This window comes from Thunnus albacares, chromosome 16, assembly GCF_914725855.1.
Source record: "Thunnus albacares chromosome 16, fThuAlb1.1, whole genome shotgun sequence".
NCBI lineage: Eukaryota > Metazoa > Chordata > Actinopteri > Scombriformes > Scombridae > Thunnus > Thunnus albacares.
In genome coordinates, this window is record NC_058121.1 from 22,637,122 (window position 1) to 22,661,983 (window position 24,862).

The 24,862-nt window shown below is 41.9% G+C and overlaps 1 protein-coding gene across 4 annotated transcripts in view; it reads left to right on the forward strand.

Annotated features, from left to right (window-relative positions):
- Positions 1 to 24,862, forward strand: part of disp1 (dispatched homolog 1 (Drosophila)) — a 92,593-nt gene that overhangs the window by 42,367 nt on the left and 25,364 nt on the right. For 3 of the 4 annotated variants that reach the window (XM_044376782.1, XM_044376781.1, XM_044376783.1), the window contains exon 4: positions 23,849 to 24,626. In XM_044376782.1, coding sequence (XP_044232717.1) covers positions 23,890 to 24,626 — 737 coding nt within the window. In that variant the 5' untranslated portion in view covers positions 23,849 to 23,889. Of the gene's footprint in view, positions 1 to 16,315; positions 16,664 to 23,848; positions 24,627 to 24,862 lie in introns of those variants that run through there. The other variant, XM_044376785.1, reaches the window with a different exon arrangement.

Genomic DNA, 24,862 nt, shown 5'->3' on the forward strand with positions numbered 1-24,862 from the left:
CGTCGTGCTGACAAATACACACCTGTACACGCCCGCACATATTCACACAGTCATCTTGCACACACACACACACACATACATGCCGCTGTGTCACAAACACCTGTACACACACAGACACCTGCAGGCTCTTTCTTCCCTTGTGGTACTGTATCAGTTTTCCGTTTGATGTGGAGTTTGTTTTTGCTTGTCGGGCCTCAGTGGCCACGAAGCATTCAGATGTTGTGTGAAGTGGACGAGCTGTCACGAGGAGAAAGGGGGCACCGTTATTGTTTCGGTAGAAGGGTTTGTTTACCCTTATAGATGGCATCTTTTGATGATCAGAGGGATTTCATACAGTAGAGTTAGAAAAACTACCACGACTCTCGTTTTCTCTCATATCGTCTCTTGCCAAGTTTACACAGATTTTCCAGAAAATCATCAAAAGAAAATGCAAATTAATGTTAGTTTTCTCACACTATTGCTACTCAAATATTAGGAGTCATCATGTTAAACTCTTGGTGGCACTAATTCTTCCGTCCGGTGCCATTAAATCATTGCAGAAGAAAAGGGCGCGAACAGACGGCGTGATTAAGGGCGTTGTCGAACCTATAATTTGTTTGCTCTGGTCCGAATCAGTGGATGAGTTGGTAAAATTGGTGCGTTTTCTCCTTTGGCTCGGTTTCTTTTCACACAGCGGAAAATCCAAGCGAACCAAAATGCATCACTGCAAGCCGCTCTGTTCATTGGTTAGTTTCGTCTTGAACACAGGAAGAAGGTCCTGGAGTAGCTCCTCTGGCCAAATACAACGTTCTTCATTGCACTACTCCACGTTTGACCACAATTAATTCTCCGGCTAGCTGCTAGCAACTGTTAAATTCACTCATCTGCGTCCCAGCGTGCAAAGCACACCTGGCTACGGGAGCTGTTCAGCTCAAACTTGCAAAGTACACCTTGCGGTGGGGTCAGATCGAGGTCGGATCACGTTTCCCACCACGAACAAACCGCTCCAGAGTTCATTTTGGATCGGACCACGACCACATCCTCTAAATGGTCTTGGTATGGTTGTTTTAGTCCTCACTCGAGTACGATTAAGTATGAGTAGGAAAGTACGAATCACACTAAGAGGGGAAAACGAACCAGAGTCCAATTCAGCCGGATAAAAAAAAGCACAGGTCTGAAAATGCCGTAAGAGCTCCAGTCAAATCTCAAACAATATAAAACATGATGGAAATATGCCGTTTATGTTTGCTTTATATATATCAGTTTGGAGAACGTTACTGTCTCCTCGTTGATCCACACAGATCTGATGTTCGGCTGCCATTATCCATCTCTCCAGAGTAGCAAAATCTTGATGTTGATGTCACGTACTTCATGTATGTCATGATTCATTTGCTTGTTTCCATTGCACATTTTTATTTTTAACAGCACACCAACTTTTCCACCTTTCACCATACTTTTTTTTCCTGCAATATTTCGGCTATTTTTGAATTTCCGGCATTTCCACTCCACTCTTCCTTTTAACTGCTAAATGAAAATGCACAAAAAAAACAGGTGGGTGGAAACAACTGTCTGTCTCCACCTTCTCTCTTTCATATTTATGCCTACACACCGCACTCCGTCCGCAGTATAGGAGTCATCTGTGTGTGTGTGTGTGTGTGTGTGTGTGTGTGTGTGCGCACATATGTGTGTAAAAGACAGGAGTACATTTATGGGATTATTTCTAGGGTCCATTTGTCAAAACGCACATCCATCATGGAGCCCACTAGTGTCAGACCTGCTGCTTTCCCACCACATCTCTATTACGCTCTGCTGGTACTCCCTTAGACACTCAACACCTGACCCGACACATACACTCACAGAAAAATGCAAGCACACACACACACACACACATTCACACACACGTTTACACACAACAGACTCTCCGGTACACAGACCCAGACGTGAAAGATAAATGAATTCACAAAGATGACCCTGAGTGAGAGACAGTTCACAGCCCTACTCTCAAGAGGAATTCTCCACATTCTTTTTTTTTTTTTTTTTTTAAAGTCATTTTCTCATTTTCCATTTACTTCTTTCCCATGCTTTCCTTTTTCACTGATTCACTAAACTGCGTCAGGATCCTAAATGCTTTGCAGGCTTGTTTGTATTCAGTTCCTGCAGTGTGTTTCAGTAATGAGACTGGATTCCACTCTGCTTATTTTTTACCATTCAACTTTGTCCTTAAATTATCATGAACCAGAACCATGAACTCAGACGGCATCTTTCAGCCGCTCCTCAACTAGAAGGGCTGGGGGGTTTTTGAGCTGCCTGGTCAGCAAGCATCCGCTCTGCTTAAGTGTCCTTGAGCAACACTATGTCCCAGCAGACCTGTAAAAAGGATCATGTCTCCCAGCTGCCTCTGAAGGTTTTCCATAGTGTTTTCCTGTCTCTTATAACCTTGTATCGTCCTGAGATTTTCAGTAGCAGGAGTTTTACTCATCTGGATGATACGGATTATTGCCTTTTACTCCTCAGAGCACTGATAATCTTACAGAAATGAAAAGATGGTGCAAGTTCAACTCCTCTAAAACTGTAATAAGACCTGCCTTTACCACTGGATGCCAGTCTTAGCTGTATGTATGCATGCTATTTTCAGTGTATGCGTCCTTTTATTTAATGTGGTTTACTCCTGCCACTTATGTTTTCAGTGTTTTGTGTCATTTATAATGTCTCTGGAAGCTTTTCTGTTTTTGTTTTTTGTCTTGTTAGTCCAGAGCATAAATAAAAAAAAAAAAAAAAAAAAAAAAAAAAAAAAAGGAAAGGGAAAAGAACAAGGCACAAATTATGTGACAGAGGGAGAGATGGAGAGAGGAGGCAACGAGTGAGAGGTGAAACGATCATTGTGTTAGAATGTCAAGTTCGTGTGTGTGTGTGTGTGTGTGGAGAGGAGAGCAGCTGCAGAGGCCCTGGTTCCCGTCTCGCTGGCGCACACCTCTCCGCAGGGAGCGGGAAGGGCTCCAAGTGCCCCGAGCTGGGCTCTAACTGCCCCCCAGAACCAGAGACACCCCTTTCCTAACATACACATGCACACACATATGCGTACATAGCCTACGTTACATGCATGTCTGATACGCTTCAGGGCCTTGTCACTAGCTCGTTCTCTACCTTATTTCCTCTCCCTTCTGGTATTCTTGGCCCACTGTATCATTTCAGTTCAATTCAGTTCAACAATCTTTATTGGCATGAACATTATGAAAACATTATTATAACAGCATCCAGGAAGAATAGGCTAAAGGGGCACAATTTAGCCTAACAATAGAGTAGTTGCTGGATAAATTATATCTCTCTATTTCTTACATGCACACAGCCCAGCTATCTGGAGCCAGAAAGCCCTTTTAGTGAGTCTATTCAGCTCCCCAGCACTGCACCCCCCCCCCCCCCCCCCCCCCCCCCCCCCCCCCCCGTCCTCCCCCCCCCCAACCCTCAGAGGACCCTCCAAGAGCCCACTTGTCCTTCAGTGAGATGACACAGGATGAAGTCACTCCATTTGCCTTGGCACCAGCATGTTTGTTTCAGGCACTGTGGTGATGTGCCAAGGGCTATGTTCTCACAGCAGAGTGTTCTGCCCAGTGCTCCATGAGAGGGACAAGGCCATAAAAACTAAAGTGTCCTCTGTGTAGCACAACAAATTACAGTATAGGACAGATCGTGCCAAACTCAAGCCAAGCAGGAAACTTCTTTTCTTTTGTCTGTCATCCCATGAGGCTAGTACATTGCACAATTGAACTAGATTGCTATTTTACCAGGCAACAATATTACTGCTACTTCTACTACTACAACAGGTACGGTATGGCTCGCAACTGATGGCTGATTACCTGAAATGATTAGATCTTCCAGCATTTGATTGTGGTGCTTTTTAAGGTTTAGTTCTGATGGCTGGTTCCACTTTTTGATCCAGTTCCATGTTGGTAAAAGCCCAGTTCCATGTTGTGAAACTCTTAACAATTTTTTAATCAAATCATTCCCCTGTTTTTCTTTTAGTAGGCTAAGAATCTAGTGGAAAACATCCAGGTAGCTATTTAGCTAAAAGACAAATATGTCTCGAGTCTTATATAGTAGGGTTTCCTGCAGTATTTTATAGTGAAGCTAGTGGCATTGCTCCAGCAATAGTAATATAGTTCTGTTGGTTTGTCCACCACTTTGAAATATTTCAACAACTATGAGATGGATTGTCATAAAATTTTATACACATATACATGAAGCCCTGAGGATAAATCTTAATGACTTTGGTTCTCCCCTGACCTTTTCTTTTGCACCACCACAACGTTCACATTTGGGGAAAAAAGGTCTTAACAACTATTGGATGGACTAATGGATTTCCATTTGTACAGATATCCAGAGTGGCCAGATGATAAATCCTCTAACCTTTCCTCTAGTGCCACCAGCAGGTCAGTTTTTTCACATATTCTGTGTTATATCTCAACATCTACAATGGGTGGATCGCCATTCATTTTGGTACACACATTCACGGCCCCTTTGGGATGAATTTCAATCGCTTTGGTCATTTCCCAACTTTTCATCTAGCACCACCATCTGGTCTAAATTTCAATTTGTCTGATACTTAGATTTATGAACAGACATTCTCACCAGCCTTAGCCATACTTGTTTTTAGTGCTTATTAGCGTATGGTAGCATGCTAACCCTCTAAACTAACATGTAAACATGGTAAACACATCAGCATGTTAGCATCGTCATTGTGAGCATGTTAGCATTTAGCTCAAAGCATCCTGGTACCCACATACAACTACACAGAGCTTCTAGCATAGCCTCTTAGTCATCCTATGAAATATATAATTAAGCTAATTAAGCTTGAGGGAAAACTAGCATGTACATCACACATCAAAGGCTGCATATTAGTGAGTTAATGTGGGTGCTAAGTGGTGCCCTCCTGGATTCAGATTAAGTAAAATGCTATTGGACCACAGGTGGTAGGTAAAGACAATCAGATGCAGACAATCCCTGAGATCTTGCTAAGTAATACATGCCAACATGCAACATATACGGCATGTTGGCCATTTTCTAATGTTTGTTTTTATACTAGCAAGCCTCATTTACTGGAAACAATGGCCTTAACATTGTTAGAGAAAGTGTTTTGGAACATACAGTACTGTAGAAGTAAAAAGTTTGGAACTGACACTTTGAGACAGACTTGCGTAACAGAGTGGGCTCTTGCATTGACACTTCTCAGAATTGTAATAATAACTATAAACTGTGTCTTATTTGTGGTGGTTGCATCTGGGGCGAATAAGATACCAACAGCAACAAAACAGAGAGTCAGTTGTAGAAATGTGTTTTGTGGCGACCCTGTGTGATATTCCTGTGGTCAGACACAAATAACACTATGTATTGTTCGAAAAACACTGCAGTGGATAAGATCTGGCCACTTGATGGAAAACAGTCCCACACAAAACAGTGGAAACAAGCATGTGATGAACATCCTGTGAAGTCAAGTTGAAGCCCGTATATTAAGCTCCCCTGTCTGCGATAAGGTCAGTCGATGTGGAGATCCTCGGAGAGCTGATGATGACTGAGATGGAGAAAGTCCTTTGAAGTGGCCTGGAAGTCAAGGAGAAGTTTTCTAGACTGGCCTTGTCTGCATTCCAGCTGCTGACTGTGGTGACACTTCAGCGACACTTCAGCCTCAGTATTTCTAGTATGTCTGGATATTGTATTAGCAGGATGACAGAGAGAGTGTTTTCTCCCCTCTTCCCCCCTATCTCCTCTCCACCGCTCCCTCCTTCTCACCCCGACGCCCTTTCCATCCTTCTTTCTCACAGCTTGTTCCCTTTATTTCCTCCCTCTCACATCTCCAGCTCTATCTCAGTGTTTCTGACTGCCAAAAGGTTTCTGACAGCAGGATGTGATCTCACACCTCCTCCAACATTTTCAACCACACAAAAAAATGTCATGATATTACCCCCCCCCCTCCCTCTCTTTTTCCTCCCCGAGGCCGTCTAGTCCCCCCCACCCTCAGAGGCCCTCAGAGGCCCCCGGAGAAATTTGACACACGGATGCGATCTTTCAAGTTTTATCACGGTTTTTTTTTTTTTTTCTCCAGAGCAATGTCGGCCCATTTCTGTGTTAGATTCCTACTGTCAGACATTATTATGCGTTCAGTTATTCAGGCAATTGTTGCTGTTGGCTTAAAATGCCTCAAGCGTTGTTTCAATCGAATTGCTTATGAATATTTTAATATTTTATATGTTTTCCTCCTTTGTCCTGCTCTTAATAGTGTAGACTTCCTGTTCATCCTTGAAAGCGAGCGCTTTAAGTTTCATAAGTGAGGGGAGTTTTTCAACTAAAATGCAATTTATTTACATACTGTACATTTATATTCACCTACCAAATAACACATTATAAGTACAGCTGAAACTTGGATTGACAGGAAATCAGTTGGAAACCATTTTGACAATTGATTTTAATTGTTCAAGTCAAGTTCCAGCTCTTAAAATGTGCAGTTTTATTCTTTTTCCTGCATAATTTGAAATTAAATATCTTTGGGTTTTAGACCATTGGTCCCATAAAACAAGCTGTTAAATTGTGACAGGTATTTGGATATTATTATTATTTTGTGATGTTTTATAGACTAAAAGATTGATTGAATAAGCGCAAAAATAATCATTTAACAGGTAATAAAATAATTACTAGTTGCAGCCCTAAATATAATGACGCTGATCATTGAGCTATCAATAAGTTTAATGAAAAAAATGATTTTAATTTCATTGATAGACACTTGAGACTAAGATAAAGCTGTTTTTAAGGCGTTTTCAGAGCTTCCTGTCAGGCTGCATGGCTGCAATGAGCTCCGCAATCAGACGCTTAGTACGGCCGTCGTATAGCCTGATAGGCAAAACCCAGGGTAAAAAAGTTCACAAATCACACAGTGCTGCTCACAAAAGCTTAGAGGGCTGTTTAGAGAGATTTTAGGAAATGACTGTGACAGAGGAAGTGTGCATTTGCTTCTTGTTGCCAAAAGAAACGATTTTTCATGTAGGCCTAAACACACACACACACTGACAATTGCACAGAAAATACTCCTGCTCCCTTCCATGAGGTTGGGAGACGCATGCACAGACACACAAGTGTTTGATGAGTAGGGACAGTGGGTGGGTGGGGTCGCTTAGTGTTTGGGCAGTTCCTCAAAGGCTGTACTCATCCTGATGAGCAAACGCTAACTCAAAGAAGAACTCTTTCCCATTAATTCACACACACAAACATCTGTCCACCAAATTCCTCCTAAACAGCCCTTTTGTGTGAATTGTCTGTCTCCTCCTCTCTGTATCATGTCTGTCCATCTGCCTCTCAACCTTCTCGCTTATCTGCTTAAACCCTCTCTCCATTCTGCTAAACTTCCCTGTCGCCCTGTTTGTGTCAAACCAGATATCAAACCAGGACTCTGTTCAAACAAATTAAGATCTCTTTTCCTTCTCCAACATCTTTTCTCCTCTCTGCTCTTTGCTTTGCAGACACTTTTCGTTTTGCTGTCTTCTTCTTCTTCTTCCGCTACTTGCTAAGGACTTTGCATTTGCATGCCACCACTCTTCCCTTCTTTATTTTCTCATCTCTTGGTCCATCCCTCCCCTCCCCACTAGTCTCCCACTGAAAGACAACAGAAAGAGGAGTTTTGATTGAACTGTGTCTTTTCCCAGACTAGGAAGTTGCTCAGGCACTTAAAAAAAAAAAAAAAAAAGGGAAGAGTGGGAAGAAAGAGAGGGGTGATGTGTGTTGAGGAACGACAAAGGCTTAGTCGGCCTGCTCCAAAGCCCCTGACACCATGTGAAATCCTTAGGAAAAACAGCCGTAATTAGAAGACTGAGCCTACTTTTTGGGCCAAAAGTGTGCATATTTTAATGTGTTAAAGCAACAGCAGTGAAACAGACCTCTGTTTCTAATTCCCAAACATTGTCTTGTTCCTCTGCCAAATAATAGCAGCTGGCCAGTATTGATTCTTGCGATTCAAAAAAACTTGATGGTACTGTTTTGGTTTGGCTAATGAGAGAGAGGTCTGTAACTTTCCCTTTTACTTTATGCCATGAGTCATAAGAGAACTCTCTTGGTTTTGGATTAATGATTGTGGCAAAGAGTCTGGTACGCATCTGAAAGGCACACTTAACACAGAATCTGTCCTCATCTATTCTTAAAACTCAAGTACTGCTCTGTGAGACCACTTTCCAGAACTAAAACATTTTCCTCCTCAGACACAGTTTACATAAAGTGCTCTCTTTCCCTGATTTCACATCAAATTTAATGTGCAGCATGTATAACACCGGGGGCCAGATGTATAAAACTCTGTGTAGATTCATGACTTAAACTGCGTGTACACACAAAGCCAGAAACATGCATACGATTTCCTTTCATGAGATTTATAAAGCCGTGCGTGCACAACCTCACGAGCCTCACAATTATCCATAAATGGATGAAGACCCACCCCTTAACCTGCTGTTTTCATATCAACGTGCTGCCTGTACACCTGTCAATGAAACAAACGAGAAAGAAAACTTGCGGTTTCACAGATTGTGTTGCACCGGCGAGGTTCTCCAACAGAAGAACAGCTGTCATTAGGTGCGACCATACGGCTCCTCATGGCGTCCATATCATTAATTCATCACACGCACCTGTAAAACCATCGTCGGCAGTGATATCTCAGAAAGGTAACCAGTGATTAGTTCGCAGCGCTCATATCTGAACCGACTTTACAAGGTGTGACACGACTAAGGATAAAAATTAAAAGAATACTAACAGAAAAATACAATTTTGCAAATTAAAAGAATGATAAAAATGAATCACACAAAAATAATTGATCAACATTACGTCTGTAAATGCGTCTAACATTTTACAGACCTATGTATAAATGCAAAAATCAGTGCAGCTGTTTATCAACCTAAACAAACAGTGTTTTACTAAAAGATTCCATCTCTCATCTTATATTTCATCTCCACCTCATCACATCAACCTCAGATCGCTTTAGAAAAACATGTGTACGCCCCGGTCTGAAGAATGCGAGGGTGCGCGCGTTCTCACCGCACATTCTGTGTTTATAAATACCAGTTTATGTGCAGGAAATGGCGTATGCATGTTTTTTGTGTGTATGAATCGTTTGTGCATCTGGCCCCAGGGCTTGTAGGGTTCCCGCTCTTTTTTTTGGCTTGCGGTCCCTTTAAAATAAACCGACTGTACGTCTACTGAGGATCCCTCATCAAAAATAAGTGATTCTTTCTTCCCAGATTGTGTTATTTGAGTTATTCTCAGAAGAGACAAACTGAATCAGAAATTTACAAAAAAAAAAGCAAAGATTGGATAAAAAAATGAAACAGTAGCAGTGTAGTGTAGCAGAAATGTTTGTCCTGTTTTCCTATCCTTGTAATCGACTCGCGACCCCTCAGAGAGGATCTGACCTCCTGTTGGGACCTGCTCCTGTAGGGTAATTGAAAATAAAAACACTTGAGTACTGAGTTACACAATTTTTTTTTACTGTGGAAACATAAACCGCATATGTGCATGTCTTCAATTAATTATGCAGTCCTTTGTATGTTACTGCTGGATACGCTCTCGCTGCCCCGTTAGCAAAAATGTAGAAGCTAATTACTCACACAACAGTTATTCTTTTAGGTTAGCTGCGGTCACACGGTATGTTTGTGGCTCAATTAGCAGAAAATAAGGAGATCAATCTAAAGTTTTTCTTAAATTTTTTTTTCTATGGCCTGTGAGTGTCGCTGCCTTTTCTATCAGCTCACTTCTTCTTCACTTTTGGCTGCCCTTTTGTAGTTTAGTTCAACTTTGTCAGTTCTAAGCTGAGTGACAGCTTTTGGCTGTGTTTTTGGTTTATTTGCTGAAACAATTTTGAAATCATAGCACATTAAATTGATTTAATCATTCACAAATCACCCAGTATCCCTGCCTTTTGGCTTTTGCACCTGCCAACCAATATGAGTGAACATGTGCATGTGATGTCATTCACATCTTTGAGCTGCCAGTCAACACCTCATGGAAGAATGTTGACCAGAAGTGCGGCTAAACCGCTCTGCCAATCTCTTATAGTTCGAGCCAACCGCTTTTACTTTTTTTTTTCTCACTTTTGTGTCTGTCATTTTCTTTTATCTGTGTGTTGTTTATGAAAAGAAATGATAAGAAACAGACGGATGGGTCATCTGGAGACAGCATGTGTGCACGCAAACCACAACAACAACATGGCCGCTCCGCTCAGTTGTTCTGCACCTGCCCTCCAAAACTGCAGAGAGGATAATATCAGACATAATCAAGTGCATATGCCTTGTTTGTTGTGGTCTTATGTCAACCCACAAACAGCATAGTACGTGTCACTTCTGTGACATGAAACTCTTATGTTATTCTATCATCGCAACCGTTTAGTGTGATCACAGCTGTATCGTAAAGCCAAGCGCTATTTCGTTTTTAACCCAAATGGAACTGCAGTAATCAGTGGATGTTCTTGTGAACTTAAACACGTAAATTAGTGCTGTTGACCAATCGCAAAGTGACTTTGAAGTGCTGACCATGCAGAGAACAGAGAAAGTGGCAAACCAAAATGCAGTTGGTTGATTATATTCTTTAGGATTTATGAAAAAAACACACTAATTCAAGAGGATAACATGTTAAAGTGAAAACACCGATTTCCAAAAATAATACATAAAACATGTGAATTGCACAATAGAATATTAAAACCAAACTCTGCAAAATAAACCAATAAATGCTCCAAACAGAATACAACAAAAACAGATTTATAACACAAGCAAAGTGTCAGACAGCATTTTCCTGAATTGACTTCCACTCAGTTTTCATTGATATTGATGCTGATTTTAAAGGGTTACTTCCAGCAGTTTAGTTTTGCACCTCCATAAAGTCGGGGCAAGTTGCAAGAGTTGGAACAGCAGATGCTGATATATCCTGACTTTTAGGCCTTGAGTATGAGTCAAGCTTCAAAAACGCTGTATCCTACAATTCCCAAAATGCAACCAATAGAATCTTTTATTAGAACTTCCCCGCCTGTTAAACTCTCTGCCCGCCTTTTGTAACATAGTCTTAAGCCCCAACCCGACCTAACCCCAATGACATCATCATGGTAAGCTCCTCAAGAACCACAAAAGATATTACACAACTATATTTACTGGCTGAGTAAAACTAACCACGACAAGCAAACTTACATTAACGTGTAAGGTCAGCGAAGTGTCCATTTTAAAGGAAATATAGCATTTACCCAACACATGTGTAAGGACTTAAATCAATATAGTAATGCCCAAAATTTGAACAGATGTCATAACAATAGGCCCCTAAACCAGTTATAGCCATCTTTATCTCAAGTATCAGACATTATACAATGTATATGCATATACACAATACCCCAGATAGGCTCAGAGTAGATGCTTTACATGGAAACATATCAAAGAAAATAGTTTAACAAAGAAAAATCAATAGCTATCTCCTTAAAACAAACCAGTGCACATGTGTGAGAGTATCTCATGGGCGCTACATCAAACTTTCCTCAAGCATTTGTTGTATATTAAATTGATTAGAGGCAGAAATTAAATCAAACCATACTTAAGTCCTCCTAAATTTGAACACTGAGGGCTTAACTGGAGCAGGGTAACGTAGCCACTGGCTTTAATTCGGGGGTTTCAGCTTTTCCTCAGCACCCTTGGGTCCTTCTCAGCAGACGTCGGGAGGGGGGGGCGGGGGGGGGGGGGGCAGTGCTAATCGGGTGGGAGATGTCCGTTCTCACTCGCACCGAGGTGTCAGAGGGATAGAGTTTCTTTTGGTTTCCGAATGTCAGACCTACAGAAGCCAGGGAGCGATGTGAGCGATGCTGCCTGAGAGAGAGCGCTGCCTGTGTTGTTTTTTATTTTCCTATTCCTCAATCCCATCTCACTCTCTAATTCAGGCAGTCACTTGCAGTCACATATTTTTGTTTTTCTCTTTACTCATCCAGTTATCCACATATACACACACACACACACAACCGGCATGGACTCCACTGTTTTCACGCACTCTCGCTTTCTTTCATCGTCTCCCCCTCTTTCCTCCTCTTTCTCGTGCATGCGTATCACATGTAAAAGTAGCTGCAACGCTCCGAGGGGGCTTCTAGGATTACCTGCTGCCTTCCTGCATATATATATACGTCCGAGCACGTTACGATCCAGCATCTGAACGCTCTGCTGTTAGATCGCCGCCGTTAACGTGCTTTCGATTCACACGACCGGTTAGATCGTTTTCAGTTTGCGGCACGAAGCCTTTTGGAGAGTGGAGAGTTTTTTTTTTCTCCCCCTTTTCCCTGTTTTGTTCTTTTTTATGCAGCTGTTTGAGGTTTTATGCCCTTCTCTCTATGTCGAGCATAGAGAGAAAACAACAATTTGCTGTTTGGGTTGCTCGTCTGCTCTACATTTGCTTCACTTAAACACACAATGAGAGGGAATGATAGTTATTCTAACCCCGAAATTTGGAATTTGCCTCGGAAAAAAATTATTTTAAAAGCAAGTTTGAAATGGCATTAAACATGATTTTTTGACATGCCATGCCAAAGCTTTCAACGGTTTCGAAACGTCTTGACCTCTTCTATCCTCATTTCTCCCCCCCCCTCCTCCTTTAACCGTTCCCTCCCCTTCCCGTTTTTGTTGTCCGCTAAACCTGTCACTTTGATGAGTTGTGTGCAATCATCCCAGGGGCCGTTGGGCTTTCACCAGGGCCTCTGTCCTTCCTGGTACAGTGCGGCCTTTGATGTGGTTCCTTCTTTAGCTCCGTGCAGGCAGACGTCAGACCTGGATGGCTAAACCCAAACCCAGTACCGCATTTTAACGCTACATATCAACTTGATGTTGATCCTGGTGGAGGTGAGAAGTGTTGCGGTGCTGTAGTGCAGTACTGAAATGCCTTTCTGGTGTTGTTTTTAAAGCGAGGCGTCTTTGTCCTGAGCTGACCGGCTGTGTAAAACTTCACAGGCAGCTCCCTCACCGCTGCACCCACAGGGCAGCAGCGGAGCATGTTATAAAGTATGTTTGGGACCTGAAAACAACAGTGCAGAGATGTTTGTTAGAGCCTGCGGTCTGGTGTATTTTTTTTTTTTAATAAAAAAAATGGTGCCTCATTAGTGTAGAGACAAATCACACCATATCAAAGACAAAAGGAGAACTAAACCTAATTTTTTGTCAGGCTAAAGAGACGCAGAATGCAACAAACTCGACACAACTTATTAGTACCAGGCTATTATTATTAGAGACAACTACAAAGCACTAAATGGCTTAGGCTTTGACCAGCCTGGGGGCCTGCTGTGAACGAGTGCCTCACTACTGCAGATGATTACAGCTTGCTATATGAACTATGTCCTAATCCTGGTGGACAGCTGAAATTAAAGCCAGGTACAGCCCCTCTTGCCTTCCCAGCATTCCCTGTGATAAACCTTCTCCCCTGTTGAGAAGAATCAGTTGTTTGCGAGCAAAATCCATTCCCAGAAGAGTCTCCGGTCCGTAAAGATGAGGTATTTCTCTCAGCAAAGCAGGCACCACTCTCTGATGATACTGAAAGATAAAGACGACATACACTTATTAATTTTAATGTGATGTCTGCAAGTTGTACTCAACTAGTGCCCAGCATGAGCTTACGATTTGTGTAGACCAAACTTAGTCCTAAATAAAATCAGGCATTGTGCAGCTGTTTTTTCCTGGCTACACAATGCCATAAATGAGCTCTTTCATAATTGTTTTATGAAAAGAAAGACGTATTTTTTTTGCTGTAATCTACACATCTGATGATATAAAGGGAAATAGAACATACCACACTTTTCTGGCCACATGTATCAGATCACATGACCTGTATGGCTACCTTGACGTTCCAGATGGTTTGTTACACAGAACCATTGGAGTCGACCATGGAAGCCGTTTGGAAAAAGGCAGGCACTTCCAAAAAAAATACTTGGCAGGTGATTGGATGAACCATCTGTCAATCACCGTCTATCATCGCCTTACCTTGTGTTGAAGGACTTGAGTGATTTTCTTCAACACTTGCGAGGCAGCTGGATTCCTGACACTGATTGGTCCAAAACCATCGGTGGTTCAGACACAAGCGCATAACTTGAAGCAGAAGATGGATTCTCGCGTGAGCTTGTAATGTCTCGCGAATCCAGCTGCCTCCCAAAGTAAATGTATGGAGGCGACAATGTCAAATATTGGCTGTGCTCCTCAGATACTTTACATAAGAAAACACAAAAATGGGTTCATAATATTTGATTGATGCTCTTATCTGTGTTCCTCCATTTAAACAGCAGGTTGGGCATCATTTCTGAAATCCTGCTCTCATGTTAGAGGATCCTGGACTACGGAGGCAGTCGTTTAATCTAAAACGAGAACATAAACTTGAGGGTGTATTGACTTGGACCGCTCTGCCACCGTTGAGGTTTGAATGAAACCACTCAAGTCACTCAGGGCTTTTGTTGCCTTGGGTGGGGAGGTAGAGAGGAAAGACATTATTTTAAAGTAGTTATTAAACTAAACCCAGAAGAACAGCTGACACATTCGAACAGTAATCTATAATTTAAGTAAACTGATGTGTTGAGAACGGCGCGGCCCTATCGAGGAATTATGTGATCAAATGTCAGATAATTAAAGGCTGTTCACTGTCTCTGTATGTAGGTTTGTTGAAGGCGTCCTTTGGTTACTCATTTATAAAACTTACCTCATGTAATTAATGTTGCGGTTAAATTCTCTTTACTATTGTTTAATATTTCCTACTGTAGTTTCTTGATAACTGTCTCAGATTATTCTTCATTGGTTCATTTGTAGTGAACAAACAGGTTTAGTTGCTAAAATGTTAAACTTGTTGTATTAACCTTAATTTCTAGTGAACATTTCAACTTTTTAATGTAAGTTAAGCTAGTAGGGGATTAAATTTGTGTGATAATAAATTAACAAAATCCCCCAAGAATCAAACCAAAAAGATTCAATTAAAAGTAGAAAAAAAGTGACCTCAAATGCAAAACTTGTGATAAAACTATACAAGAGTGAGACATTTGATTACAATGTTCTCCTTGTTCCTTTCACTGATCTGGATTTCTCTCCTTTGTGGTCACTTTTTCACAGCTGTTCTGCTGCTCAGTGTTGCAATTTCGCTGTTGAACTTTTCAGTTTTAGTGGTCTGGAAGTTACCATCGACCTGTCCCTCCAAAAGTAATTGGCTAATGACCAGATTAAGAGGAACCATGGATGGTGAACTCTGCTTTAAGGATCATATCAGCAGCATCACTCAAACATTTCCCAGAATCAGAGGCTTTCTTTCCCAATCTGACTTGTCATGAGAAGGCTGGATTATTGCAGTTCTCTGTTTATGGGTCTTATAAACAATAACAACCATTACAACTTATCCAGGACTAAGTCGCACGAGTTCTAACCAGGACAAAAAGATCAGACCATAAAACACCAGTCCTCTGGAAACTTTACTGGTTACCTGTTGTTTTCAAATCACAATTCAAAATCCTCCTTTTGGTTTACAAAGCACTTGCTGGTCTGGCTCCACAGTACATATCAGACATGTTGTCAGTCTATAACCCCGGCAGATCTCTCCGGTCACAAGGTGGAAATCTCCTCCATGAGCCTATAGAGCACTTTCAAAGTCTGGTGAGATGGCTTTCAGTATTATGGAACAGTTCGCCTGCTGGTCTTAGACTTGCTCCGACACTTTTCTTTCAAAACCACAAAATTTGAAAAAATGAACACACTGTATTTGTACAGTACATTTTTGCCATTTTAATTAATTAATTCTTTATTTTATATTTTATGTAAAGCACTTTGAACTGCTTTTGTATGAGAGGGTGCTATAGAAATTTTAATTATATTGAATTAATGGGGATGCAAATGGGGATGAAAAATTCAACAGCGAAACTGAAAAAAGTGAAAAAAGTTTTGCTTTTGAGGTCTTTTTTTTTTGCTTTATATTTTTTTTATATTCACTTTCAACTTACTCATTTTTTTGTTTGATGCTCGGGAGAGTTTGTTCAATTATAATAACCCAAATTTAACCCCATAGACTAGCAGCAGGCTACAGTTATAAAATAGCCTGTTGTTGTAACATGTTAGCAACCACGCAGGTGAAATGAATCAAATAAACCAACTTGCAGGGCGACATTTGTAAAGAAAACAGTCTCCACTTGTAAATTTCCTAATATCAACCCACATATATTAACAACATAAATACTCCAGTATATATCTCTGAGCATCTTGTTGAGGACGCTGCACTGATACCTTGGTGGTGGCAGTGAGCGGGTTAAAGCGAGACCGTGTTACCGTCCTATCAGTGCTCTACGGTGCAGTCCCTGCCCACCGCCTCCTCCTGCCTCCTCCTGCCGCCTCCTCCACACACACAGCAGAGAGCCGGGGCTTGTGTGTGTGTGTGTGTGGCTGTTTGTCATTCTGGCAGGACGCACTCCCATGAGGAACAGCCCGCTCTCTCTCTCTCTACGACTTGTTGCTGCCCCTTTTTTTTTGTCGGGTTGTATTGTTTGTTTACCTAATAGCGCTTACGGATATTTGAACTAAAAACCGAGGAGTTTTGTTTTTTTTCTTCTTTCCTCGGTGGTTTACGAAGCGCCGCGTGTTGCTGTTCCCTACCGGCGATAACAAGCGCAAAGCACCGGGAGAAACAAAACACGGTAGGTAGGATACTACTACTCACTCTGTTGTTGTTTTAGTACAAATCCTCCGGCGGCAGTTTCGAGGCGAGGAAGTCGGTAAGTTTGAGTCGTTGTGTAGCGTTAATGTGTTCAGAAGTAGAAAGAAAATCAAGATTTTGGAAGTTTATGTGTGCAGTTTGGGTCCATGCGTCTCCGTTGTTGAGCTTCAATGAGTTTCGCTGGAAGCAGACGGATGTCAAAATGACTTCCAGTTTCTTTTACACCCCCTCTGATGTTCTTACACTCAAACGTAGCGGAATTTTAATTAGGAGAAAAAAAAAAAGAGGCTACAACTTTTACAAATAATCTCAATGCAGTCACAAAGCCTGTTGACTATAAGCAAAGATTAGCCGATTAATCATATAACTATAAGCTTATCATCCATATCTTCTATAATAACCAAGTCCTAATAAATAAGTTGGACAGTTATGATGCATAGCTTACTATCATCAAGGTTTACGTCAGTCCTTAAAAGTCAGCCAAACTAAATGTAAGTGATGTCACCATCCAGTACATCTCTGAATCTGATTGAGGATTAAATTCCTTATCTGTTGTCTTATTTTTTCCATTGTTTTGTCTGCAGCTTGCATGACACGGATCTAAATATTGAGTGAGAAAGATTTTACTTTACTTTTACTGGGGAAAAAAATGTCTACATATACTGTTTAACAGTCCTATAATGTGTCAAATAGGCTGCTTTTGTGTCTCACATACGTACTGGTAAGAAAAATGCAGGTAAAAGACGACATTTGTTAACTAATTCTTACTTTTCTGATTTAAATGTCATCCTAATGTTGGACATCTGGGTTGATGGAATGATACAAACTGCAGGTCGTTCACCTAATTTACCTCGAGACTCAGCGCTGTAGCCTTGAGCCAGCACCGCCAAAATTGGTATGTTAAACAGTCCAGCTGTGAAAAAAAAGCAGCCCGAGGGGGTCAAATATGTCTAAAATCTCTCCTGACAACCAGAAACATGTCAGAAGAGTGTGTGTCGAAAAGCCTTGTCAAGCATATGTGTGTGTGTGTGTGTGTGTGTGTACCTAGCCAGGACGACCCCTGCCTGGTGTTGTTGATGTTATTATTATTAGAAGCAATGTGGTTATTAACCGTCTCATGACTGATTCCTGGTAATTACTGCCTATTAGCTTTAATTAAAGGGATGCAGGAGGCTTTGCCTTGTGTTGCGTCGCTGCCTGTCGCCCAAGGTCTCTCTATCTCTCTCACACCCCATAATCATAAACTTCACATGAAAGACGGCAGAAGAAGCGCTTCGTCATCACCTGCTATATTCCAAACCACTCGCCCTGGGAATGGTTACATATGTCGGGGTTTTTGGTCGACTTTCTCGGTTATTTTAAGGGTGAACGCGCTGAATAATCCTTCTGACCCAGGGCTCGTGTGGTTTTTGTGGAGGACTGAGTGTAGCTTCATCGCTGCTGGCACAAATGAGCCCTTAACTCTGTAGAGTTTACATATGAAATTAGGGGGAAATGACACTTCATTCGTTTGGAAGTCTAGACAGAGTTTGACCTGTTGGATCCTGCAGGGACTGATAGTTTAGGATTCAAGGTCACTTCATTTCACGCTTCTTTTTCATAAAAATTCAAAGCCAATCAGTACGACAGCACTTCAAGTTAAACGTCGGGATGATTTTTGAACCTGACGTTCTTCCTTAAAGTTGTTCAAACTTAATGAAAGTTAATTTCTGCCTTATTTAAAGCACAACAATCAAAATCATCTCAGACAAATCAGATGATGAAGTAAAATAATTAGACAGTAGGAGGAAATCTTCCTCTATTTTCTCTTACAGCTAACTACTACCAGACGACACTTGATGCTACTAATGCATCTTAATTCAGATATTCCAGCGCCTCTCTCCGATCGACATCACCGGCTCGGCTTCCTTCATAAAAGGATGGAATGGCGGAAGCGTTTTTTTTTTTTTTTTTTGAGCCTCGGTTCCAGTTGTTCGTGGTGCAGTTTAGTCCAGCTGTCAGCTTTTATTTAGAAGAGAGACACAAGACCCTGCTTGTGTCCGCACAGACTGCCCTAGATGTCTCACCTGCCTGTCAACGCTCGGCATCGGTACACACACACACACACGCAGAGCTGAGGATAAATTCCTTTAGTCCCAAACAGCAGAAAACACACTTTGTTTGCATATTTACACTATAAAGTAGCACAAATGTTCTTCATATACTCACAATTTCTTTTTTTTTTTCATATTTTATTCAAGTTCTCCTGTCTCCATCCAACCTTTTTAAGTTCTTACAGGCTCTTGACAGCTGTGGGAGCCAGACTAATGACTTAATCTGGGTTTCCCTCAGCACTCTGCTATTCTGAGCTCTTCGGGGGCTCAGGAGTTATGCTTCCTTCCCCCCCCCACCCACTCCTCACCACCCCCCTTTCTTCTCTCAACCGCGTCCTCTCAGCCACCCCTGACCCGACGGGGCTGTCACGCTCATGTTTCACCGCTCACTCATGTCGAGGTGTCACAGAGCGCATTGGTCACATACGCCGCGCGCCTTCTGCTCGGAGAGTCGGATGATGATGGGGGGGGGAAAGCAGGCTAGTGTGATGTATCGCTCGGCGCTCAAGTGCAAGCACATCCATTTTGCGGAGAAATATTTTTCAGGGGTCATGTGGTCGGGAAAAGGAAAACCTGTGTGTGTGTGTCGGTTTCCTGAAAGGTTATAAAATAAGTAGTTAAGAGGTAAAACTGAAGGTGCCTGTATTACATTCAGTATTTTTAGATGATTTATCCTTCCAGGCTTCTTCAGTTTAGGTATGAAGCATGTGAAACATTTCCCACGTCACCACCCTCCAGTTGAGGCTTTATCTTTCGATGGCATCGCAGATAAGTAGAGTCTTGGCTGTCTTCAAACATCTTGAGGGACCAGTTCACAATCGTCCAGATGGAAACTCAAATATGTGACTTTGAAAAGTTCAACATGTCGAAAAGAGAAACGCAGTCGTAGTTTATTACTTATTTAGAACATTAATGGTCTCCCAATGGATTTATATATATATATATATATGGGAATCTGAGTTTTGGGAAATCATTTGATAAAACATACATAGAAAATTAAATATTGGATCGAACCAAAGATGATTGGACTCACCTGTGTCCTTAATTGGACGAATAAACACAATAAAAATGAATATTTTTCCTGAATTCATACCTTTTTTCCACTGCATTCCTTTTTAAAGTGTCCGTAAAATTTTTTAAAGACCTAAACAAGGCAATGACATCCTTTTTTGTGGCGTAAGAAACCTTCCAGAATCCAATTTACCAGTCTACAGAGCCCATGTGGAAAAGGTGGTTTAAATCTCCCCCCAATTTCCGAAAATATTATCTCGCATCACAGTTTAGACCCATATGGATGTGGTTACATTCAGAAGACAATGAAAGCAGATGGATATCAATGGAAAAACAAGAATTGCAAACAACTCCGCTGAATGTAGTTCCCTTTTTGGGTAATAAAAACAAACTGAGTACAATTACCAAGAACCCAATTATACAAAACACTTTTGTTTCATGCCAGGAGGCCCTATTTCAGTCTTGAATCTAAAGGGGGTCACTCTTTTTTTAAAAAACACTCCACTATATTCCAAATCCCATACCAGACAGCACTCTCAAAGGCTGGGGTGGATAAAGGCATTAAAATAGTTGGGGACTTAAACACAGGAGGTATATCCTCTAGTTTCCAGAAACTGTCCGGAAAATGCAACCTGCCTCAACACAACCTGTTTTAAATACTTGCAAATCAGACACTTGGTCAATGCAAACTCACCTGATAGACGTCCTGGCGTACTAGAGGAGAAGAACACCTTACGTACATCAACCAGAGGTCTAACGTCAGCTATTTACAATGTTCTCAACAATAATTGTCCTGAATATGAAAGACCTCTTGGAAAACTCAAATGGGATCTAAATTGCTCATGTAATGACGCTGACTGGCACACACTTTTGGAGCAAGCTCAAACGTTTTTAATCTCCACTAAGCACAGACTAATTCAATTCAACATCTTGCACAGAACATGCTATACACCTGTTAAGCTAGGTTAGGGTTAGCGGTTAGGGAGTAGGGTGATCTGTTTTTGCTCAAATGATTGCAGAGTTTTGGGAAATATATCACTAAAACTACCTCAGAAAATATATTAAAAAAAAAAGAATATTCCACAGGATCTTAAAGTGTGGATCCTGGGAGACTTGAACCCACTGAAAACAAATAACTCTGTCAAGCACTTCATTTGACTTGCCAGTACAGCTGGAAAAAAAATGCATTTTTAGAAAACTGGAAATCTGACCCTCCCCTTCCTCACAAAGATACCGGTTCAATGAATTAACATCCTACTGTACTCCAGAGAAGAAGGACTGGGGGAGCCTTCGTAGATGTCTTAACTGGACTCGAATGTGATGGCTGATACTCGGTTTTGTTTTATTTTCATCTGGACCTGATTTTATTTTACATCCTAACATGCTTCCAAACTGATTTTTTAATACTTTTTTTATGATTTTTGTGGTTTAATACTAAGTGCAAAGAACCAAACCAAATACATGGGTTTTGGTGGAGTTGGAGGGGGGATTTAGGGTTTCTGCCAAGGTATTGCAAGCCTGGCAGCCTGCCTGGCCCCAAGCATCAGGGTTTTTTTTTTTGTTTTTTTTAAATTGCATTTTTAAGTGCGTAGGTTGTGTGTTAGCAGTATAGCTGTGAACAGTGCAGTGTGTGTACAGTTTAAGCTATTTGTCAGTGAATAAATGCTACAACTTCCTCAAGACCCAAAACCAAATTCCTGTGTCTTGCTTGTCATCCAGCTCTAATGGGTTAGCCCCCCATTTGAGCCCCCTCCCCCCCCAAAACAACTTCTCTGGCAGAAACCCTGTGGCTTGCTTGTCTTTTTATGCTATTTTGTTTTAATCAGTGTTGAATGTCACAGAATATCATAAACCATTTTTACCATCAGTGACCCCTCAAACAGTTGTATAGTTGTTTTAGTTATATGCTTTCATCATGTTACATATTAGTCTATTAGTAATGGTAATAATGATTAGTATCTGCAATTGTAATTATTATCAGAGTAGCTTTAAAGCTGAAATGTGATCCCAAGTCTTGTGCGTAGTGATTGACACTGTTGAATCCTGCTTCTGCTTTTAGAGGCAGAGAGCTGCTGCTGCTTCACTGCTGTATTTGGCCAGAAACTTTGAGGCATGTTAGACACTTTAGGCCACATGTCAGTATTTTTTACACACACACACACACACACACACACACACACATGCCTTGTAGTATGATTATTTCATCCTGGCTCATGTCATGGGTTTTCTTTCCACCATAGGGCTGTAGTTTGGGCTCCGTTCCAACAACACGGCCCACTTCGACCCCGCGTTACCTGCGAAACACAACTCAGCTCCTTTTGAAGTGTGTCAAGCATATCATGGCACAAAGCCACAGACACACTTTTTTTTTTTTTTCTCTCTCTCTCTCCCTGCTATGCTAAAATAGCCCACAGAATCACATTTTCACGTCGCGGTCTCCTGTGAGTATTTTTGTAATTGAAGCCGAAGCATAGGGGCTGAAACTGTAGCATAACGTGAACCTTCTGTTTTTTCTCACTCTGTTGGAACTCGTTTTTTTTTTTTTTTTTTTTTTCAGCCTCCTAATGCAGGAGTATCCTCTCGCTTTGTAATCCATACAAACACTGCCAATTCATTCATGCCGGTCTTGTTCATGCTCTGTAAATCGTATTGATCTGAAACGGCCCCTCTATTTAATACGACTGTTGTGACTCCAGAGAGAAGACAGAAAGATTTGTATGCCCCGAATATTTCAGCGGTGATTCAGTTTTAACCGTCAAATAAAACCTCCTCCCTCTTTCTGACTTCATTTTTCTGTATTTCTTTATTCTGCAAGAGTGTCTGCATTGGTTTGCATGTATGTTACAACTTTAAAGTACAGTAAATGTTAGCATAACAAGTTAAAGATTGCAATAAGCTGACAAGAAAAGGGATCAGAAAGGGGTTTTTAGCTGCAGCTAGCCTCTGCTGAAAGTCACACAGCTGCACAGACTGTTGATGCAGCCTCATTAAAGCTCACATAAAGTGTCACATTAGCTGGACACTGCTCATCAAATATTAAATTCAAATTTATGTGTTGACAAATCAAAAGTTGAAAATGCTACTTCTGAGAGGTTAAAAAGGCCACTGTTTTTGCCTCCTCTAATGTCATTAGTGTGTTTCCTACGTTCTTTTCGCTGAGTAGTAACAGTTTTCAGCCCTCCTCCGACAGTCTGCGTCCTCCTTTGCCCTCACTTGGCGCCGCTCATTGTGAATGGAAAAAAAGCTCTTCTGCTCAATTTCTGAGGAGTAGTTGTTTTGGGTTTCCAAGAGAGTGAACCCTGTTGTATTAGATTGAATCTCAGTTGTTTATTTTTACTAAGATACCAGATGAAACACACACACTCAGCATTCCTTCCATTATTTTCTTTTATGTCTCAAGCACATCCATTAAGGCACATCCATTAAGATCCTCTGATAAACAAAAGTTCTGTGTCAGTATTCGGTATTGAGGAGCTGTTTGTCCGATCGCTGAATGAATGCTCATTTATTCCCATCAATGCTTCCCTTCCTGAAGACTAACAGACACTAATCTGAAACAATAGCTCACGTGATATCAAAATTGCAATGATGCATTTTGGGAAATATGCTTATATGCAGTTTTTGTTGAGATTTAGATGAGTACAGTAGGTAGCTGTTTCCTTCTGTTTTCAGTCTTTAAGCTAAGAGAAGCTAAATGCCTCTTGGCTGTAGCGTCATATTTAACAAACAGGCAGTTGATATCGATCTTCTCATCTAACTTCCCCCTCAAATTTTGAACTATTCTTTAATATGAAAGTCAGAAAGGTGATGAGTTTGTGCTTTATGGTTCAAAAACTGATTTGTAACAAGTCAAATGTTCATTATTGATGGAACCTAATGAAGAAATCCTTCAAAAAAAGAGTTCTGACAAGATAAATTAAAGTGGAGAAGGAACGGTATCACATTGATTAATAGTAGCATTTAAGCTTTTGTGCTCTTAAAGCCTCCCTCCTTGAGATGTTATTTTAAGTTAAACAAAGCTTAATCTTCCTCCTTCCCTCTGTTCTCTTCTTTCCTCCCAGCGGAGTGACAGTGTCCCTGCCAGGCCCACTGGGAGAGGACCATGGCCCTGAGCGACGCAAGCGGCGACCCTCTGGCCCTCAGCAATGGAGGGCACCATCCTCTCAGCGCCAGCGGGAACGCCCCTTCGAACACCAGTACGCCGGTCAGCAACGGCCAGGACCCTCTCACAGCTGCCTCTAGCGGCGACTGCCCCCCAGCAGACGGAGACCAAGAGCTCATAGCTAAGGACGCGGCGTCTAAAGCGCAGCAGAGATCGCATGTCGTCCAGAGAGCGAACAGACCCAGCCAAAACGGCGGAGTGGTCAAACAGAACGGCTCCCTGAGGAACCTTCCCCCGTCCTCCTCCTCCTCCTCCTCCTCCGCCGCCGCCGCCTCCCCCCCCTCCTCCTCCTCCTCCCCCGCCGTCACAGACTCCCAAAGGCTGGCCAAACGCCACCTTGCCTCCACCCTCTCCCTGTCATCGCCGTCCTCCTCCTCCTCCTCTCCTCTCCAGCCCCCGCTGCTCTGCTGCCAGAACTGTCACTTCCACTCCACCCTCTGCTGCCCCTGCGGACAACAGGAGTGCCCGTTCTTCCGGAATCCGGGCACGGGCCCCGGGCCCGGCTCCGTCCCCCATCCCGGGACCCCTCCGTCCTGCCCTTGCTGCCTCTCCGCCTGCACATACTCTAACCCTTATCCCCACGCTCCTCACCCTTCCTCCCCTCTCTGTCTCCATCACCACCCTCACCAGCGCTGGCAGGAGCGCCTCCAGAGTCAGCCGCATGCACCTGTCATCAGGTATGTCTCGGTTTTCCTTAATAGATTAGATATCGGTTTATTCAAAAGCATTAGTCAGTAACCGTTTGCCAAATATGGTGTTCTGTGGTTTAGCATTGTGGTCATTGATCATAAATGTTCAAGTAAAGTCCTGCTGAGTGATGGTTGGCGTTATAAAACTTGAGGCATATTTATAAGTATTTGAGTTTTGCATTTGTGTGAACCAAGCATACAAATCTGTTGCATGACTGCATGTT